The following is a 20,334-nucleotide window of genomic DNA, read 5'->3' on the forward strand; positions in this document are numbered from 1 at the left end:
AAAATCCAGATCGAGGTACAGGAACTAGAATCAGATACCGACACTTGAAACGGAACATCTGCAAAGCAAAGAACCGAGAACACTTAGGCGACTGTCTGATCTGAAAACTCAGTATAGGCAACTGGTGACGGTTGAAGCGAAGCGAAGACACAGGCCCTGGCTACTCTACATCGTCTATACGATGTAGGAGACAAATCCGGGAGGCTCTTGGCCTGGCTAAGTAGGAAAGAGAGAGATGATCGCTGGGTAGATAAAGTGAAGGACGATCGGGGGAAATGGGCTGACAGATGCTGAGATAGCGGAGGCATTGGCTGCATTCTATAGGTCCTTCTATGATGCGCGTGACCTGGGCTCAAAAGAGGGTGCAATGCAATACATGGCGCACATTACGATTCCGGAGCTTGAAGAATCGGACCGGGCGGACGTAGAGGTAGACATAACGGAGGAAGAAGTAAGGGACATAACGGAGGAAGTAGTAAGGGCACTGACGAAGCTCCGACCTGGAAAGGTCCCAGGCCTTGATGCTGAGAAGGAGGGGCAGTTCCCCCCTTGAACACAGACAGGCAACAATTGTCCTGATCTACAAGCAGGGGAAGCCGGCGGACGATTGCACTCCGCATGCGATGGGTGGTATCAGGGTTGGTCCACCTAGATCAAACGGGGTTCATCCCGGAACGGGGCACCAGGTACAATCTAAGACGGACCCATAACTGGCTCAGGGAGGTGGAGGACAGGACTGAGCCCCACTGGTTCCTTTCCCTGGAAGCCGAGAAGGCGGTTGATGCTATCCACTGGCCCTTTCTAGACAGTGTGCTGGAGCGCATGGGATTTGGGCCCAAGTATCGACATAAGATCAGTCTCTTGTATACCAGCCCCAGCGCTAGGGTTAGGGTGAATGGGGTGTTATCGGAGGCCTTCCCGATTCAACGAGGCACCAGGCAGGGATGCCCTTTATCCCCCCTGTTTGCGCTATCCATTGAAGTGCTGGCATGTGCAGTGAGACAAAATGTAGGAATTACGGGGTTCCGGATGGGGCCAGCGGACGGGTCAGACGAGAAACTGTCCCTGTATGCGGACGATGTACTACTCTATGTTACACACCCGGACACTACCATACCGGCACTGTTTGAAGAATTAGACCGCTATGGGAATGACTCAGGGTACCAGATTAACTGGCACAAGTAGACGATGTACGATGCACAAGGTAGGGAGGACTGGCCCATGCTGCCCAAGAGACTGAAAACAACTAGGGAAGGGTTTATATACTTAGGAATATTTGCCACGACTGATGGTAATCTCTCCTACGAACGTAATATCAGCCGGGTCCTACGTACTTTCTCTGACGACGCTAGCAGATGGCAATCACTCCCACTGACGATTCTGGGGCGGGCAGCTATGTTTAAAATGGTCACGCTCCCCAGATTTCTATACGCATTTCAGAATGAATACTTTCCCCTGCCATGCAAGACATTTCAAGACATCCACGCGGCATTGAGGTTCCATCTGTGGCTGGGTAAGCAGCCTTGAGTAGCTCTCTCGACCTTACAGAGACATCAATACGATGGTGGAATATCCTTGCCTGACCTAGAGGCCTATTACTGGGCAGAACACTTGGCACCCATAAATGAATGGCTTCACGCACCCGCCACACACCCCACCTATGCACTAGAACGACACAAGATGGTCAGCCACAGCGGTCTTCATTACATCGATGGAGGAAGGGGGCAGGCCAGATTACTACTGGCTACTAGAATCACGCTGGGAGCATGGAATAGGGCGACAATGGCAATACAGTGGGAACACAAACCGACGAAGCAAACCCCATTGTGGCACTGCACCTGGCTGAAGGAATTACACAAGTTGAAGGGGTTCCGGGAGTGGGATGCCATTGGTATCTCTACTCTAGGGGATGTGATTAAAAAGGGGGTGTTACAATCCTTCCCGTCGCTCCAAAAGGAGTATGGACTACACCACACCCAGCTCTTTAAATATATGCAACTCAGACATGCATGGAGGGCGGAAGGCCCATCGCTTGAGGCACTCCACGAATATGCCCCACTAGAAGGCCGCCTTTTACATGAACAAATCCCGGGGAAAGCTGTGTCCCTGACATATAAAACCATCATGAATAATAGACCAAACAAACTAGAAGGCCTCAGGAACACATGGGTACGGGAGGTGGGAGAAATGGATGAAGTAGACTGGGGGGTAATACTGATGCACCGTAGAGAGGTAGCGATCAAATCACGCCTCAGTTTGATCCAATTTAAAGTCCTGCATAGATCATATTTTGTTAGAGTACGGCTTTATAGAATGGGAGGATACCAGACTCGTGCTGTCTACGCTGTGGTCATGATAGGGGAGACTTCCTGCACATTATTTGGTCCTGTCTCCGCATACAAACGTATTGGGAGAGGTCTTAGTTGAACTGGGGGAGGTGCTGGAGACAGACATCCCGCCGGACCCGAAGGTAGTACTATTAGGAATGACCAATGATGTCGACCTAGCACGCCCACTCCTGATTTTTCTGGGGCTGGCCCTGGTAGTGGCCAAAAGGGATATAGCTAGGAAATGGGGGGGCGCCTGATGCTCTGCTGCTTGAGGAATGGAGAAGGGGCATGGACCTATACATGGCAGCCGAAAGGGTCACATATCGGGCGAAGGACTGCCCGAAAAAATTTCGGAGAGTGTGGGGCAAATGGAGACACTATCACGGCCTTGATGGAGGACTATGAGAGATCACAGACACTTGCAGGCTTGGGTATCAGAGAGGGAGTGAACATTTGGGGCTGGGAAATAATAATGCAATGGACTCTGCTGTTCGTACAGGGGGGCTACTTAGGCGCTGGACTTTGGGGACTGACGCATAAGGAGGGCTGGGAGGGGACAGGGGAGGAGGCGTTGGAGAGGTGCTTAATAATGATGTGCATGTTCTTTGTGTTCTTGGATGCAAACGTAATGGAAATGGTGCAAAAACAAACGAGTGGAGAATATGGGGTGGGGGAAAAAGTTAAAAGACTGTACTTTGTTTATAATATCATACTATCTACTGTGATATACGATGCAGTTGCAAATAAAGAAGTTCCCCCCCCAAAAAAATGCTTTGATTGCAGGTACCCTAAAAAGAGACAAGTGTTGTCTGTTTTGTAAATAGGCTGCAATTGCTGCAAGATGTAGGCGTATGGAAGAGTATGCCAAATTAGACCTTTGTAGATGTAACAGGTAATAAATTATATTTTGGATGGAAGCATCCAGTTGATCAATGTGATTATGTTTGCAATATATTGCAAATCTTTTCCATTTGGCGGCATAACATGCTCTAGTAGTGGGTCTTCTCACCTCTTTAATGATATTCATGCAGTCTGGTGGTAGGTTAAACCAAACTAAGACTTCAGGAGCCAGATCGCCAAATTCAGTTGGTTCAGGTCTGGGTGTCGATTTCTCCATGGTTCTGTGTTAACATCGAGGGTGTGAGCTGTAACTTTTGATGTGGAACCAGGGAGAGATCCAATAGCGTGGTGAACCACGGCTGGCGTGCCCATGTGGGAGCTACTAGAATGAGCTTGAGAGACTGTTTGAGCTTGCGCACCACTAGTGGAATGAGGGGGAGAGGCGGAGAAGCATACGCAAATCTGCCTGACCAGTTCATCCATATTGCATTGCCCTCTGACCTTGGGTGTGGGAACCTGGCGGCGAAGGCTGGGCATTTTGCATTTTCGTGGGTGGCAAACAGGTCTATGTGTGGGTGCCCCCCACTGTTGGAAGAATGATTGAAGAACTTGTGGATGCAGTTCCCATTCGTGAATCTGTTGTGACTGCCTACTCAACAGATCCGCTATCTGATTGTGAACTCCTGGAAGGTGTTCCGCTAACGGATATATGTCTTGAGGAATGGCCCATCTCCAAATGTTCTGTGCGAGCTAGGACAGTTGCAGAGTGTGTCCTCCCCTGTTTTTGTATATAGTACATTGCTGTCATATTGTCCGTCTGGATTAAGACAGCTTTGTTCTGTACTTGAAGTTGAAACGTTTTGAGTGCTAAGAATATTGCTAGCAACTCTAGATGGTTGATATGCAACAGCTTTTGTTGGTTGTTGCATCGACCTTGAGTCGTGTGGTGTAAGAGATAGGCACCCCATCCTGTGAGGGATGCGTCTGTTGTGAACACTATTTGTGGAACAGGCTCGAGGAACGGCCGTCCTCTTGTCAAGTTTTTGGTATTCGACCATTGCAGAGAGCGATGCGTACAGCTGTCTACCAACACCAGGTCTGCGAGTTCACCTTGAGCCTGATTCCACTGTCGTGCTAGACACACTTGTAATGGACGCATTTGCAGTCTTGCATGTGGCACTATGAAGATGCAAGATGCCATCATGCCTATTAATCTCATGAACACTCTTGCTTGGAGAGACTGCTGGTGTTGAAAGGTTTAGACTAGGGCTTGAATGCTCTGTATCCTGGCTGGACTGGGACACGCTAGACCTGTAGATGTGTTTATGGTAGCTCCTAGATACTGATGCACGTGCGAAGGCTCTAGGTGCGACTTTGTGTGGTTGATCGTAACCCCTAAGTCGTGCAACAGTTGAATTGTCAGCGAGTGTGTTGTACACGTTGGTGGAATGATTTAGCTTTCATGAGCCAATCGTCCAGGTAAGGGAAGACGTGTATTTGTTGTCTTCCGAGATGTGCTGCTACTACTGCTAAGCACTTCGTGAACACTCTTGGAGCTGTTGTGACACCAAATGGAAGGACTTTGAACTGATAGTGCTGTCCTTGTATTACAAACCGTAGGTACTTCCTGTGAGCAGGATGTATTGGGATGTGAAAGTAGGCGTCCTTTAAGTCTAGTGTTGAAAGTAAATCGCCTAGTTGCAGCAGTGGGAGCACTTGTTGCAGAGTGATCATATGAAAATGATCTGATTGTATGTAATGGTTGAGGGGCCTGAGGTAGGGAATTGGTCTCAGTGTGCCGTCCTTTTTGGGAATTAGAAAATACAGTGAGTAAACCCCCGTCCCCTGTTCCTCTAATGGAACTAGTTGAATAGCATCTTTTTGTAGAAGTGCTAGGGCTTCTTGTTGAAGCAGAGTCAGGTGATCTGTAGTCATGGGACGCTGCCTGGGTGGTATGTTGGGGGGGGTTGCTGTAAGTTCTAGGCAGTAGCCATGTTGGATAATCTGTCTCAACTACCTGTCCGTTGTTATGGAGTTCCAGACAGGCAGGAACTGTGTTAATCTGCCTCCCACAGTAGTGGAATGCTATTGGGGGAGCAGAGGGAAGTCACTGTTTAGTTGTGGAGGAGGAGCGATTGCTGTTGTTACAGCGTCCTCTTCCCTTGTTATTTATTGCCCCTGTATCCTCCTCTAAAATATTGCTTATTAGAGGAGGTTTGTGTTTGGGTTTGTGTTTTGAAAGATGTTGCTGTGTCTGCTTGGAGCCTCCTCTATAAAAGGAGCGACAAAAGGAACCTCTAGTTTGTGTGGATTGTAGGGCTCCCATTGACTTTGCTGTGTCCGTGTCCTCCTTCATTTTCTCCAGTGTAGTGTCTACTTCTGGACCAAATAACTGGTTCTGGTTAAAGGGCTGGTTCAAAATTGTGGTTTGCACCTCTTGTTTGAACCCGGAAATGCGCAGCCATGCAGGTCTCCTGAGTATCACGCTAGTATTTACAGCTCTAGCAGCTGTATCTGTGACATCTAGTGCATATTTTATTGAGGCATTGGATATTAATTTGCCTTCTTGAATAGGCTCAGTTGGCTGATCGTTATACTGATCTGGGAGGTGCTGCATTAGTGTTTAATTGGTCGTAATGAGCCCGGTCATAACGTGAGAGAAGGGCTTGTGTATTGGCAATGCGCCATATATTTGTAGCCTGTGCAGCACTCCTTTTACTTGGCGCATCAATAACTTTGGATTCCTTGTCAGGTGGGGGCGTTTCCCCAGAAGTCTGAATTCGCCCTTTTTCTTGCATTGGACACTACTAAGGAGTCTAATGGAGGATGTCCCTTAATGTAGGTTGGGTCAGAGGGTGCAGGCCTATATTTCTTTTCTATCCTTCGATTTAATACCCTAGCACGCACAGGATCTTTGAATATTTCTGGAGCGTGCTTAATGACTTCTTTGATCATGAATGTGAGTGGATCTATGTGATGGCTGAAAAGTATCCAACAGAAAATCCTCCTCAATGTCATCAGCGTGTATTGTAACATTGTGGTAGATAGCAGCCCAGTGTAAGAGGTGATTAAAGCCAATGCTGTCCTCTGGAGGAAAGGGCTTTGATGGGTATAACTGCGAATCCGGGATATCAGGCACATTATGAGGAGGAAAGTTATAGACATCCTCATCTAAAGGATATGTTTTTGGATCTGTATTCGGATCCTCCCCACCACCTAGGTCATACTCCTCATCAGTTTGTGGTGAATGTGAGGATGCAGGAGAGGTTACAGGAGAGATTTGAGGTGAAATGTAAGGAGGGATAGGAGAGGAAGGAGATACAAGAGAGGAAGGGTGCATAGGGGAAGTTGCACAGTCCTTTTTGGCAGGAACCACAGGTGTAAGTGGCGCTTCTGCTGGTCTCTTCTTAAGAGGTATAGCACCCACATGTGTAGTCTGGATTTATGTAGATTTTCTTCTGTTTAGGGTCTGGTCTAAACAATTCTTCCTCCTCCTCCTCTACAACCATCTTCGGCGTCGACTTTTTCAGTTCCGACAGAGGTTGTTTTTGTCGTTTTGCCTTGGGAGGTGTTAGTGTCCTGTGGTGCCGAAGGAGTTACTTTCGGTTTGACAGGCGTGTCCGAGGGCTTCGGGACCTCGGGATCCGGACTTGCAGGCGAAGATCTTTATCTTTAGAAAATGACGGCTTCGGAGCCGAAGCTTCTTTCGGTGCCTAAGAGTCTTTCTGTTTCGGTGCCGAAGAGTCTCTGTTTCGGTGCCGAAGAGTCTTTCTGTTTCGGTGCCGAAGAGTCTGTTTCTGTGCCGAAGAGTCTTTTGGCCTCAGTGCCGTTGGAAGTGGTGGGATCGACACATGTGGTTTGCTCGGTCCCGAAGCACCTGAAGGCATAGTTGTCTTCCTCGGAGCCGAGCTCGAAGTCTGGGCTTTAAGATAGAGCGCTTGGTCTCGAATGGGCCCTTTGGGCGGAGTGCTGATCTTCGCCCTTGGCTTGGGCAGTGTATGAGGTGCAGGGGCAGAGGTACTCACGGGTTGACGTGATGGAATCGAGTCGTCCGAGTCCTCTGCCTCTGATATGATCTGGAGATCCGGCGAGTCATCTTCCGGAACGAGCGGATCCTCGACGAAGATATTGTCCGGCGCTGGGGCTGATCTCATTTCGTGTCAACGGGCTCTTCAATCCCGGATGGTCTTCTTCGATCGGAAGGACGCACAAGCTGTGCAGGTCGATTCGTAGTCCGGCGATAGACAGAGGTTGCAAACCTCGTGATGATCGCTATGCGGGAATTTTGCCTGGCATTTCGGGCATTTCTTGAACGGAGTTCTTTCCATGTGGTGTAGGCCACACGGCGTCGATAGGCCTAACGGCCCACTTCGATGACCGGAATGGAAGTTATGTTGTCGAAAAGCCTTGTCTTCAATGTCGAAGGTAGTTTTTGGAAGTTTGTGGAAGTTTTTCGCTTCGAAGTTGCTGGATAAGTGTTTCTAGCCGGAGCGGAGAAACTTTCATCCGAACCCAGTGGCTGAAAAAACAATCTAAGGATGGAGCCGATGCCCATGCACAGTATTGTCCAAGGGAGGAGTCACCTATATCGTGACTACAAAGACTTCTCCAAGAAGACAACAACCTGAAATCATCCGAGCCCAACACAAGGTGGCGAGCTAATGCTAAGTGTATGATCTGCAGCTCATATGCCTCGAACATAAAGATACAAATTAATGAGCACGATCAGGTGTAAGAAGAATAACACAAAACTCACGTGCCATTATCTAGAGAGAGGCCCCCGTGACAGACTGGGTAGTTCTGGAGAAAAATGCTGTAAGTTGTCAAGACACCCAGAAAGGACTCTTAACCCATGAACAACAATGGGTGTATAGTTTGCAAACCTGGGAAAATGGACTGAACAATGAAATCCCTTGGCTACAGAGGAGATGAAATATGCAAAATATTCTGTGACATTTCCACATATTAAAACATAGTTGCAAAATATAAAGATCAGAAAATGAGGTTTGGCATAGACAACACCTAGCAAAAACCTGGGAATATCATTTTAAGAAGACTTTTGCCCTACTTAAACACGAAGGAATAATGATCCCGTAATAACACTGAACGATCCCCACACTTGTGGATATATGAGACAAGATACAATATGGAGTAAAACAGCTAAAATCTCAGTATGCAACCATGAGTCTATCAACGATTAATGGTTGGCTGATAACATTACCTGCATATAAAGAAAGACCCAATAAGCGGAGACAAACCTCTATCCAACTACATTGGTAAAATGGCGATCCCGTATAGTGTATATTCTCATTAGCAGCAAGAAATGTTCAATATTTTTCTTGCATCATGTAGTTTTCCCCAAGAACCACCTTATCGTGCATACTATTGATAATAGAACGGGATAAAGATGTAGCAGCATTGAGCATTTCAAACACCATCTTATTTCCAACAGCAAAGTGTTATACTCCACTGTACATAAACCCATCAATTTCCATGACCTCAGAAAGAGCACCACGCCCCGTTAACTGCCATGTCATGCCATGTACGTGACCACCAGGCGGGTGCATGGTACACTGGAAAAGAAACATGCAATCTAAAACAGGCTGCAGGTGTTTATCATCAGCCCCTTCACACGAAAACGAGACACCAATATATACGCCTGCTAGCCTCCATTCCAACAGAGTCGGGGAGAAGGAGCATACGTACGTGGAGAAGTGTGGCTCAGGGGTTAGAGGCGGCAGACCTGGAAGCTGAGATCGGTCCTGGACCAGGGTTCAATTCCCCGCCTCAGCGGGTCTTGGGCTCAAAAATTCCACGGACTCGATAATTCTCGTTCCGGTGCCTACTCGACTCACGGGTTCACACTCTGCGACTCTGGGCAATAGCTTGCTTAATCTCCACTACGGCCCCTCGCGGCGGGATGCCTGGCTTTCACCTTGTGGATACCCTGCTGGGGCTATCTCACAGGGGAATACCAGGACGGGTTCCCAAGGCAAGCGCCTTGATGCCTTCGGGTGATACGTGCGCTATATAAATCGCAATACAATACAGTACGTATGTGTTAGGCGAGGTGCACACCTTGAGGCAGTAAGAGTGTGCTTGATAGTATGCATGAGTGAATAGAGAAGTTCCTTTCATGAAGGTACGCACGTGGTTACATTTTGTTACTAAATATTGCAAACTTTCAAAACTTACTTGATAAGAATATATATTTAAACAGAACCTTTTTACTTTCTCTAGAGTGTGACTACAGGGGTCCCTCAACCCTTCTCCCATGGGGCACTAAAGACCCTACATTGGAGTAAGGTTGTGGGCTTGTCTCACAATTGATGTCAAAACAAATGTTTTACTATTACCTCACATTTGCAGTGGCATGAGAGTATCACATTAGCATGCATATATTGTATATACAAGATGTATATGACGTTATCCATGTCCAATTTACAAATAAGGCACAGAAACACGTATTTACATTTTTTTTTAAATGATATATTTACAGGCATCTCAGAACTAAAATGTTAGGTTAGAGGCAGACATAGGTCGCCCTAACAAAGAGACCATATCTAATGTCCTATTGAAAAAACAGGGGCCTGACTTTTGTCCTGAAGAATGCCGTGGACTCCATAGAGCCATAGGCAGAAACATGTTGAAGTCGATCACAGTGGCGATAGGGTAAAAACTCCACAACCTGCCACATTCCAGCATTTTAGGATCAAGTAATACGCCCTATGAGTGAGGGAGGGGCAGGGTGATGACACATTTAAAACCCCCACAGGGTGACTGATGGGACTCATATGATGTAGATACACCAGGGGACAAAGACTCAGACCTTTACCCTGCGTGTCCCTCCCCTCTGGATTTTACCACATTTCGGGAACTCATTTGTAGGGATGCCTCCTTTCATAAGGTAAAACTCAACACTTAGCACTTCGAGGAGAACTTCCTCTTCAAAATACTCTCTTCCACTCGCTGCTCCACTCAGTATCTACTAATGCTCAAGGGCATGACCAGGTGTTTCTGCCTGGAGTTCAACTGCTCCTACACCTTATGGAGAATCTGTTTGACTGTGCTGAAGTCGGACTTGCTGGTCGACGCTGAAGTTTGACTCAGAGGGTGCCTTTGGTTTCAGCGAAGAGATTACAAAAGGTAATGAGAGTCGGCTCAGTGCAGGTGCCGAAGTGGTTGATCTCTAAGGCTTCTTTCGGTGCAGAGCTGGGCGGGGAGTCCGAAGCAGTTTGTAGGGGCCATGGCCAGCAGCAGCCCGAAAGCCTGTCTCTGGTGTTGGTGTTCCAGCGTGGCTGAGTGCCCTTTGGCTGAAGGCTGCTCGAGTGAGTGTGGTGTCGTGAAGGAGGGGTTGCTGTACTCCCAGACTGCTGAGCTGGAGGAGGGACCTCGATCTCCAGGTCTGTGCAAGAACTTTCTTCAGGGGAAAAAACCACTTAAATTTTGGGTGTTGTTTCCCCCCCCCCCGACGTCCTCTGGACCTAAAAGCTCTGGGGTGCCATCGCCGACCCTATGCAACTCTCGAGTCAATGAGAAGTCGCCAAGTCTTTTCAGGGCGGAAGGAGCTGCAAGTGCAGCAGGCAGCCTCGTTGAGTTCCAGCAAGCAGCAGAGACTGCAGGCCTTATGAAGATCGGTCCAGGGATATTTCGCATGGCAGCGAGGACAATATCGAAATAGCATTCGTTCCAACACTGCAAAGACATGGTGGAGAGACATGAACAGGCCGATGGGCTAAGCCCAGGAGGAGCCGTGGTCGATCCAGAACATGCTCGAGCGAAGTAATCAGAAATAGACTCAACACTAGATGGCAGGACCAAGCACAGGATGCGTATCTACAGCCACACATGCCTCAAGCATAGGAGTTACAATGAAGCTGACCAATGGTAAGTAATGGGCAGGCTGATAGTCCTTTTTTCGGTTTTTAAGAAACAGATTGTCACACGTGGCAGCGCGGTCTCAAGTGAAACTTAAAAGGGGGTACCAGTCTCTGCCTCAGAGTAAAGACAGTCGAGCAAGAGAGAATACAACATTTAAGTAGAAATATTGCATTTTCGGCCATAAACACTTGCCCCACAGAGTAAAGGAACCCCCCTTTCTAGGTGGAACAAATTTAGATAAAGTTAGCTGCCGTTTTATTATGGCGTTTGGGAGATCATTCCTATCACTGATATTTTAAAGTGATTTTTTTTTTTTTTTTATTGTTCCGTGCTATACAAAAGATGCATCAGTCAGACGGCAGGCAGGCTGTAATGCATCGGAAAACGGTTACCTTAAATCCTGGTAATTTACTCAGCAGATTAATCTACGTAAAGTAGATTAGGGGAAATCAAATATCCATGGGCACTTTATTACCCTTTATCAAGCATACTTTCCCTTACTATGCCTGCTACTGAATTTGTTTTTTTATTATGTTAATGTTTTAAATAGCACTAAATAGATCTGTAGTTATCCGAGCGCTTTACATGAGCACATGTTGCGTTACAAATGGACTCATTCATTAGGTCTCGGCTAGCGTAGGCTGCGCTTGCGCAGTCTCGCTGGCGAGATTTTATGTTTAGAGTAGTGGGGCTTAAACCCGCCCCTCTTCTCCATTGGCTGGCTTCCTAAATGGCGGCCAGCCATTGGAGAAGGTGATTTGTCTTTCAATTTAAGCCCAGTCTTTTTCGTATTGGGGATGGGGGGGGGCTTGTTTTTTCGGTTCTTTCTCTCTGACGTCCTCAGTCCAAAACACACCACCCAGTCTGAAATGGACGGGGCGTAAAACGTCACTGGGACCGGTTTCCAGTTGTGCTGGACTCCAGCCTGTACGCGGCCACCCAGAGTCTGCAGTTAGAGGCCTCTTTGCTGGAGCCGGGGAGTAAGTGCCTCAAACTAGAACCTCAAGAAGGAGTGAGAGGTTTAGAAATGTCCAGGGGGGGGGGGGGGGGGGGGCCCGGGCTGGGTGGTATCAGGGCGTTTCTTTGTGATCTCGGCTCTGTTTTAGTTTTTGTGGTCCCAGGTTTAAAGCTCCCTTGTAACAGTGCTGCTGCTTCCACTTACCAATGTTGTGCCCTGAGGCTTCAGACCGGCGTGAAGCAGCGAAGGCCGCTGCCGCCGACCTTCCTGCCAGCCAGCGCCTTCCCGGCCCGCTACACTCTACTGGCCGAGATCGGGCGAGGCAGCTACGGAGCGGTGTACAAGGCGCTGGCCCGATGCTCTGGGGCCCGTGTGGCAGTGAAGCGCATCCGTTGCGACGCACCCGAGTACGTGGAGCTGGTCATCTCAGAGTTCTGGGCTCTAACCAGCCTCCGCTGCAGACACCAGAACGGGGTGCAGTTCGAGGAGGGTGTCCTGCAGCGCAGCGGCCAGGCCCAGTGCATGAGCCACTGCAACAAGAGCTCCGAGCTTTACCTGCGCCTGGTGGAAACGTCGCTGAAGGGTGAGAACCACGGGTATGTGGGAAGTGCTAGAGTCACAGCAGAAGTTTAGAAGTTCCACTGCTGTCCGCGACTACACTTGAGCCCATCTTTCCACTTTTGCTCCAGTGAAACGCCCCTTCCTGCTTTCCTTTAACTGTGTGTCTCTCTGTGTGTGTCTCTCTCTCTCTCTCTCTCTCTCTTCTTGTGCCAGGTTTTACTTATTATTTTGATGTGGCTGTTCTTAATACGCTTCTGTTTCCACGACAACTGCATAACATGCTAAATCCTCTAATATCAAGTAAAACGCGTGCGGCGGAATGATTGTATCGAATATGTTGCGCTTCCATATGGGTGAGCATAGGTGTCTCGCTTTCTGGGGGTCTCTCCAGTACTGTGTTAATGCCCGATCACTTGTGCGCGGGACCATTAATCAGACCCTCCAGGATTTCGCGATTTGCAAAAAAAATAGCGAAATCGGTAGTTTTGTAAAAATGCTGCAATTTTTACAAAACTGCCCGCGAAATCCGGCACTTGGGGGTCTCTCTGCGCTTTGGAGGTTTCTATGTGTGCAGAGTGGTGGCGTACTGAGGTCTTTGGGACCTATGCTAGCATGCGTCAGAGTGTTATGTTGTGGTGAGAGGATGGAGGAGGGTGCAGGGATTATGTATTTTGAGCATTTTTCTAGCCAAATATTTTCCTTGCTCAAGATGGCGGCAAACACGACATTTTTTCAGCCAAAAGTGTCTTCTCTAGGAACTTCCTAAGCAAAAGATATTTAAAGTCGGAAATGCTTTTTTATATGGCATTCAGGCTGCCCCTGTTTAGTCATTGCAGACACAGGAGTAAACGGGCAGAGCTTATCTGAATACCGAATGGTGGGGGTATTTCCCTTACAGTGTGTGTGGCGTCTTGAAAAATAGACCATGAATTTCCTATAAAAAGACGATATTTTTTAAGACAAAAAAGTGCCGAATTAATTTTCTGTCGAGATTCAAATAAGTCCTTTAAACCTTGTGCGTTCATCGATTTTAGCCAGGCATCGTTTTGCAGTTGAATGGCTGTACATTTTCTGCAAGATAACTTGAGTTACGCTGCGGGCGAAGTCCTTAAAGTTAAACGTAGAACCGGGCCTCTGGGTGTACTTCCTGCTGGGCTCTGATTGATTCGCAAGCCTTTTCAAGAGTACCGCTTTGCTTGAGAGCACTTCTGGTTTCCCTTCAGAAAGTCGTGAGGGCCCCAGAATGTCTCTTCCCCGCCTCTCCTCCTTTTAGAGCACAGGTGTTACAAATGAGCAAGCTGATACCTCGGAGATGGCAGAGAACATGTGCGCCTGCCTCAGATGAAAAGGAATGCCCCGCGCCTCTCCCGCCTACAGGCAACTTCTGGGGCCTCCAGCAGCATTATTCACATCTCGAGGATTCTTACAGCTTCTCATCCCCAAGAAAGAACCTAGCCTGCTGCTCCTTTCACAGGCCAGCCTCGGTGCAATAAGATGAGCTGTGCAGGGAGGGCCAGTGCTGGGTGAGATTACAGCCCTCTATCTCTCCCCACCCCTATTTTACTCTCTTCCCCTTCACTCTCCGCTTCTGTCTCCCATTCCCCTTCCCGCTCTTCTGACTCTACACACACACACACACACACTAGTAGTTCCCCCTCTTCTTCTCTACCCCCTCTGTCTTTCCTTTTCTCTCACTCTTTCTCTCTCTTCTTCTCTCCAACCATTCAGCCCCACTCACTTTCCTTCCTCTTCCCTCCCTCCTCATATTTTCCCCAACTCTGTCTCTCACTGTCTCAATACCCTTCTTTTTAATCCCTTACCCTTCACGCTCAGTCCAGTCTACCATCCTCTTTTTGTCTCTTGCTCCGCTTCCTCAAGTTCTCTTACTCTCCCCATTTGCTCTCCCTCTTCTACATTCTCTGCCCATTTCCCAATATCTTTGCCATCTCTTGTTTTTCACTGTCTTACCCATTCCTTTTCTTTTCCTGCTGGTCACAGTTTGCCTTTCCTTCTCTTATTTTTCACCCATTCCCCTCTTTTAACTTCCATTCGGCCTCCCTTTGTCTTTGGCACTTTCTTTTCCCAGGGCCCGTTCTCTTTTCTCCTCTTTTCCTGCTCTCCCTTTCAACCTGCTCACCACTTCCCAGTCTCTGTTTTCCCTGCTCTCCCTTTCCCACATTCTTGTGTCCTCCTTCTGAAGCTTCCTAACTCATCAGCACCTCTGCTTATTTCAAGATCACACACTTTTGTAGTGTGAACCTCTACGTGGTATTCTGCCATCTTATGGTTGGGCACCGATATGTATCGTATGTCAGTATGGGTCAGTATGACTCGCTGTTGGTGTTCGAAGAACGCTGAAATCATGACTTTAGGACTTCCTTCAAACACTTTATGCATTGCGATCAGAAGTACCAGTGCGACATCTCAGTCAAACCCTCCAGGATTTCGCGATTTGCCGCGAAATCGGCACCTTGAAGTTCAACAAAGTGTCTACATTGTAAATAAACCAAATATGCATAGCTTCATGGTGTTAAATAACTCAAAAAACTAAGATATCTGTGTTTGTTGTAGGAAAAATGGCCAAATAAAATGCCGCAAATATTCCATATTTGTGCCGCTAAATTTCCATTTTTGTGCCGCTAAATTTGCTAATCCATACCGCTATATCCTGGGGGGGGGGGGGTGGGTCTAATTGCTGCCCATGCGCGGGTCTCTTGTGTACTATGCGTAGCCTAAGTCAGCTGCTTCATTTTGGTTGCTTGTTTTTTGTAAGGCACGAAGGCACGGGGAGATTACGCAATTTGCCCAGAATCACAAAATGTTGAGCTTCCCTGACGAAACTTGAACACAGTTCCCAATCTTTGAGCATGACTGCTCTAGCCGTTAAGCCGCATCCTTGGCTGAGCATATGTTCCTTGAAGCAAAGCTATTTGCTGTAACACTGTTTATATAAGAGCAAGCACCTCCATCAGACTGCACATTCTATGGTGTTATACAGATGCAAATAAAAACCAATAACATTAGAAAAACTGCCAATTCTATACCATTCTGAGCTCCTGTGGTAGTAATAGCCTTCTATGGACGCTGCAGATTTCTGGAAGCAAATGTAGTAGAAACCAGCAAAGGACGCCCCACTGATGTCTTTGATGGTGTGATCAGGAACTAAGAATTGCTCCTACAGAAGTTAAACAAATATAGATTATAATAAAGAACAACAAAGTAAATGATTAAAACATTCAGGTAAGATTGCATGATAAATTCCACTGTTTGAGCTATTTTGCAGCTTGCGCACGAAGGATCTGACTCACTTGATCACTCATCACATACGATCATAACTGAACAAGCAGTTCAAATGAAGCCCACTGCAAAAAAGATTATGGACTGGAATAAGCAGGCTCTTTGGCTAAGCCAATGGGCTGTGCAGCTTTGCGAGAAAAGAGCAAGCATAATATATGCATGTGCATGTGTGATGGCAAATGAGAAAGTGACGCCTATGGAATGATGTGATCAACACTTTTCTTATGGATCCAAGATGGCAGACAGCATGTGCAACAGAGGCACAATGACACTGCATAATAAAGAGCACATCACAATCCTCCTAGCGGTAAACAACGTTTACCTCAAATCTTTTTCCCCGCAGGGAAGCACAACACAGTCGTTACAACGACCGCGTTGCGATTCCGCATAACATACTCCGCAAGTCGAAACAACGATGTGGGGAGGGGGAGGTGTTGGATTTAAAATCCAACACCTTCCCTTGTCTGCACAGACTGGAGTTGGAATAGTAAATTATACTATTCCAACATCCAGCGCCTCCCCTCAGACTTGCGGAGTAATGGTATGTGGAAGCACAACGCGGTCGTAGTAACGAGCGTGCTGTGATTCCCTGCGGGGAAAAAGACAGCGGGATAATAACATACATTCTCTCCTGGCACACAATTTTTATGCACACGCATGCATGATTTAATGTTACCACGCTAGCGTGCTCCTATGCACTTTTCCAATCCAAGGTACTGGTTCTTCACTTGAAATGGCATACACAGTGACATTTTGTAGCACAATCGCGTTTGATGGTACAGCAGCATAGCAGGCAAATGACAGTTGTCGGGCCATCCAAAAAAATGGCTTGACACCATAACAAACACAGTCCTTCTGTATTGAGCATACCCTTTCCCACAAGTCAAACAATGCAAAACAAGCAATTTCAGTGGAACAGGACAGAACCTATGCCCAATCAAATGCTGCACTCAAAGAAACAAATACATGCGCAGAGCCTAAGCCCCACTCCGCAGTAGTTCATAAAGCTCCATTTTTGTTGATCACTGTCAATCCAGATCTAAAAAAAGGGACTAGATTTGGCAGTATTGCTAATTCACACGAGTTGTGAATGAAATGAAAGAAAATAGTTTTAAAAAAACTGAAAATGTAACATACCTTCCACCGCATGAAGACGTAATCCCCCGTTTTCAGTTCATCGTAATCAAAGTCATCGGAGTTGAAAGTTTTTGCATATTGATAAAAGGCCTGGAATTTTCCCTACAAGAAGAGAACAACCAAGATTTTACTATGAATGAGATTAGGTCCTAGGCAATGAACAAGGAAATAAGAACGGGAAAGATTTATGAAAAGTAGTACCAGGTATCCTAAAGTGGTTGTCTGCCTGACTTGTGCCTCTTAGCAGGCATAATGTTCACACAGTAGTGCTTGATGAATATGTGGATAGGCGTACAAGTAGCAGCCTTACATAAATTTGCCAGAGGAATAATACTGGGGAACGTTATGGTTTTGTTACAAGTGGAATGTGCCCTACCCATAGTATGCAATGTACATTTAGCTTTGCAATAAGCAGTCAAAAGCATCCAACAATGCATCCAGTCCTGCCTTTGAGATGCAGTTGCCAAAGTTTACTTTTTTTTAAAGGCCCAAAAAGTTGATTGTTTTTCTCGTGGACAACGATGAACAGGTGTCCATCTAAAGTGTAGAGCATCCACTAGTGATTGTGGTTCAGAGATAAAATAAAGGTAAGTCGGTAGATTGTCTAACATGCAATGGAAAGATTACTTTGGCAAAAAAAAAAGCAAAAAAAAAAAAACAAGAGTGCATGTGTATGTAGTAAAACTCTGTCTTTGTTTACCTGCATAAAGGGTCCTTCTACTGACAGACTAAATTTTACTTACCTTCAGACAGAGTGATAGTCTCAATGAGAACTACTTTTCAGGGGAGAACCGGTTGTGAATACAAATAGAGATGCTTAAAGGGTGTTCCAATAAGTCTATTCATGACAATATTAAGGTCCCAGTAACAGACTGTTCGAGTCTAGGAGGGATTACTGTAATGAGACCCCTATATAAAGGCCTTAATGACAGCCACTGTGAAGACATGCAGATATTCCATTTTGCAAGTTATTTCTACTAGGTGTACCCATATGGAAGTGTAAACCAACTCCGCCTTTGGAAAGTGTAGTAGGTGTCAGACAATGTGTTGAACTATGAAGGCTAAGGGCTTTAGTTGGTACAGTAAATGCCAAAGCGTCACCAGTGAACTGCATAACATGCATTTGTATTCTAGGTTTTCTAACCTCCTTCAGAATTGGCATGTATTCTTTGGTGAGCTGAAAATACCTAAATTCTAAGAACTCTAGCCACAATTTTAAAAGTGGATGGATTGAGGTGTAAGTACCTCACCTAGATGCTGTAGCTATTTGTGTGGGTGAATGGACACCTACGAGGTTGCTGGGCCCATATCAGGCAATGCTAATGAACATCACCGGCACCTGAAGAACCTTTCAAAGCACTTGCTGAATCAGAGGTGGTGTCGAAATAGCATGTGCTAATATGTCCCACTAACAAATCCATAGGGAATTGCCATGGGTTTGTGGATGTAGGTACCTCTAGATGACGTTTAAACAGTTTGCATTTTTGTGGGAGGATGGGGTGCCCCATCAGCAAAAGCAGTGGTCGAGAACTTGGAAGCTCATCTTCCATTCGTGGATTTCCTTTATTTGACATGGTAACTGCCAACTCTGGGAGGGGAGTGGCTAACCTGGATATGCGAGGATGAAGCCCCAAATGCCACACTACTTTGGCCATCCTGGACAATTTTGGAAAATGTACCTCAACCCCCCCCGTTTTTGTTTTTTCTTTAATACATAATATGGTGATTGTATTGTCTATTCGGATGAGGAATACTTTGGGACTACTGACCAAGAATGCCGAAGCCACCCATAGGACCTCAACCTGCGACAGAGGAGTCTTTTTGATGGCCGCGGTGGATCGAGAAAAGACTTGCTTAGTTAACAAGCAGCCCTTCCTCTAGCACCATAGTCGATGCTAAACACTGTGCTCTACCAACTCTAGATCCACCCAATCTCCAAACAACTGTAACCATTGTTTGGTAAGACATTACAGTGGAGAACACCTGTGTAACTTTGCATTGAAGACTACAGCAATACGTGATACCATCATCCCTGACCGGTTCATCATCATTTTTACAGTCAGGGGAAGACAAATCTGGTAAAGGGAGAGCAGCTTCTAAAATGCTATTATACCTTTTGCTGGGGTAGGCTTTCCCAGTCAAGGAATTGTGAGACTCTCAGATATACCTGGAAGTAGGATCTTCTGTCGAGTTTAGGTAAGGAATTGCGCCAGACTCATCTGTTTAGCAGTCTTCCAGGTATGAGAAAGCATTCTGAAACCACCTCCTCTAAAAATTTGGTAAATACTTAAGGGACTGTAGCCCCCCAAAGGGTAAGACTTGCAACTGATCATGTGCTCTATGCACCATAAACCACAGGTACTGCAGATTAGCCTTGTATGTGGGAGTAGGCGTGTTTCAGCTAGAAGGACTTACATTTTGTAAAGCGCTTGGATACCCCAAGGAGTTTCCACACCTAGTACAACAGAAAGGATTTAAGTAGAAGGATTTAAAAAGCCACTGCTTTAGGAGTTTCTTTAAATTATCCAAAACAATGGGGATCTGAAAAGAGGCAAGTTGTGACCAAGTGAATGTTAGAAGCCAGCATTCCAAGCGGGCTTAAGGCACAGGACTAATACAAGCACCTTCCTGAAAGCAGTGCAATAATGTGCTTTATCCTCTGCACAGGTGGACAGGCTCACTTATCAGTGGTTTCCAGTATTGCCCCTATGAACAGGCAGAGCAACATCCTACTCACTGGCTGGTGGTGACCTTTGGAACACCATGATGAAGCGATAACTATTTAATTTCAAAGATGCGACCGCCATTGTTCCGGGCTGCTTGGAAAGTAAAAGCGCGCTGAATGCTGCAGGAAAGCATGTCGTGCCTGCAGTAGGAGAAACTCATTTAAGGAAATAATTCTTACAGACTAAATAAGACATACTGTGTAACAGAAGCAAAAGGGCCAGTCCTCATGGAAGGTTACAAATGGACACAGCTTCAAGTCTATAGTCTAATACTGCATGCCTCACAGAGCAGCACAAGTGCTGCCCAGGCTCGACCTAAAAATTTAGAGCTGTTACACAGCAGGAGAAGCTGAAAGAAAATCACAGGTTTTAGTCACCTCTGAAAAGAGAAGACTAAACCCTTCATGATCCTCTCTCATTAAGGGAATGTCATTGTTCACCATCACAAAAGCAGGCGGCATGCTGGGTTTTCACCACTTGCAAGCCAAAGTGTTCGCAATAAGTAGAAAATCAGTGGCTATATACGGAGTAGATTAAGGAGGTGGAAGATATGAGGGAAGCTCATTAACAAGGTGGCAAAAGAGGCTGCAAATAAGACCGAGAA

General features: G+C 46.5%; 2 protein-coding genes across 2 annotated transcripts in view; one reads left to right on the forward strand and one right to left on the reverse strand.

Annotated features, from left to right (window-relative positions):
• GID4 (GID complex subunit 4 homolog) overlaps nt 1-20,334 on the reverse strand; it is a 121,556-nt gene that overhangs the window by 64,498 nt on the left and 36,724 nt on the right. The window contains exons 4-5 of the mRNA XM_086940830.1: nt 17,005-17,106; nt 15,615-15,745 (exon numbers count right to left, since the gene is read on the reverse strand). Of these exons, the coding sequence (XP_086796956.1) occupies nt 15,615-15,745; nt 17,005-17,106 (233 nt within the window). The remainder of the gene's footprint in view (nt 1-15,614; nt 15,746-17,004; nt 17,107-20,334) is intronic.
• The window catches only part of ATPAF2 (ATP synthase mitochondrial F1 complex assembly factor 2), a 225,168-nt gene that overhangs the window by 15,175 nt on the left and 189,659 nt on the right, over nt 1-20,334 (forward strand). The window lies entirely within an intron of this gene.

The sequence above is a fragment of the Lissotriton vulgaris genome, chromosome 10 (assembly GCF_964263255.1).
Source record: "Lissotriton vulgaris chromosome 10, aLisVul1.2, whole genome shotgun sequence".
NCBI lineage: Eukaryota > Metazoa > Chordata > Amphibia > Caudata > Salamandridae > Lissotriton > Lissotriton vulgaris.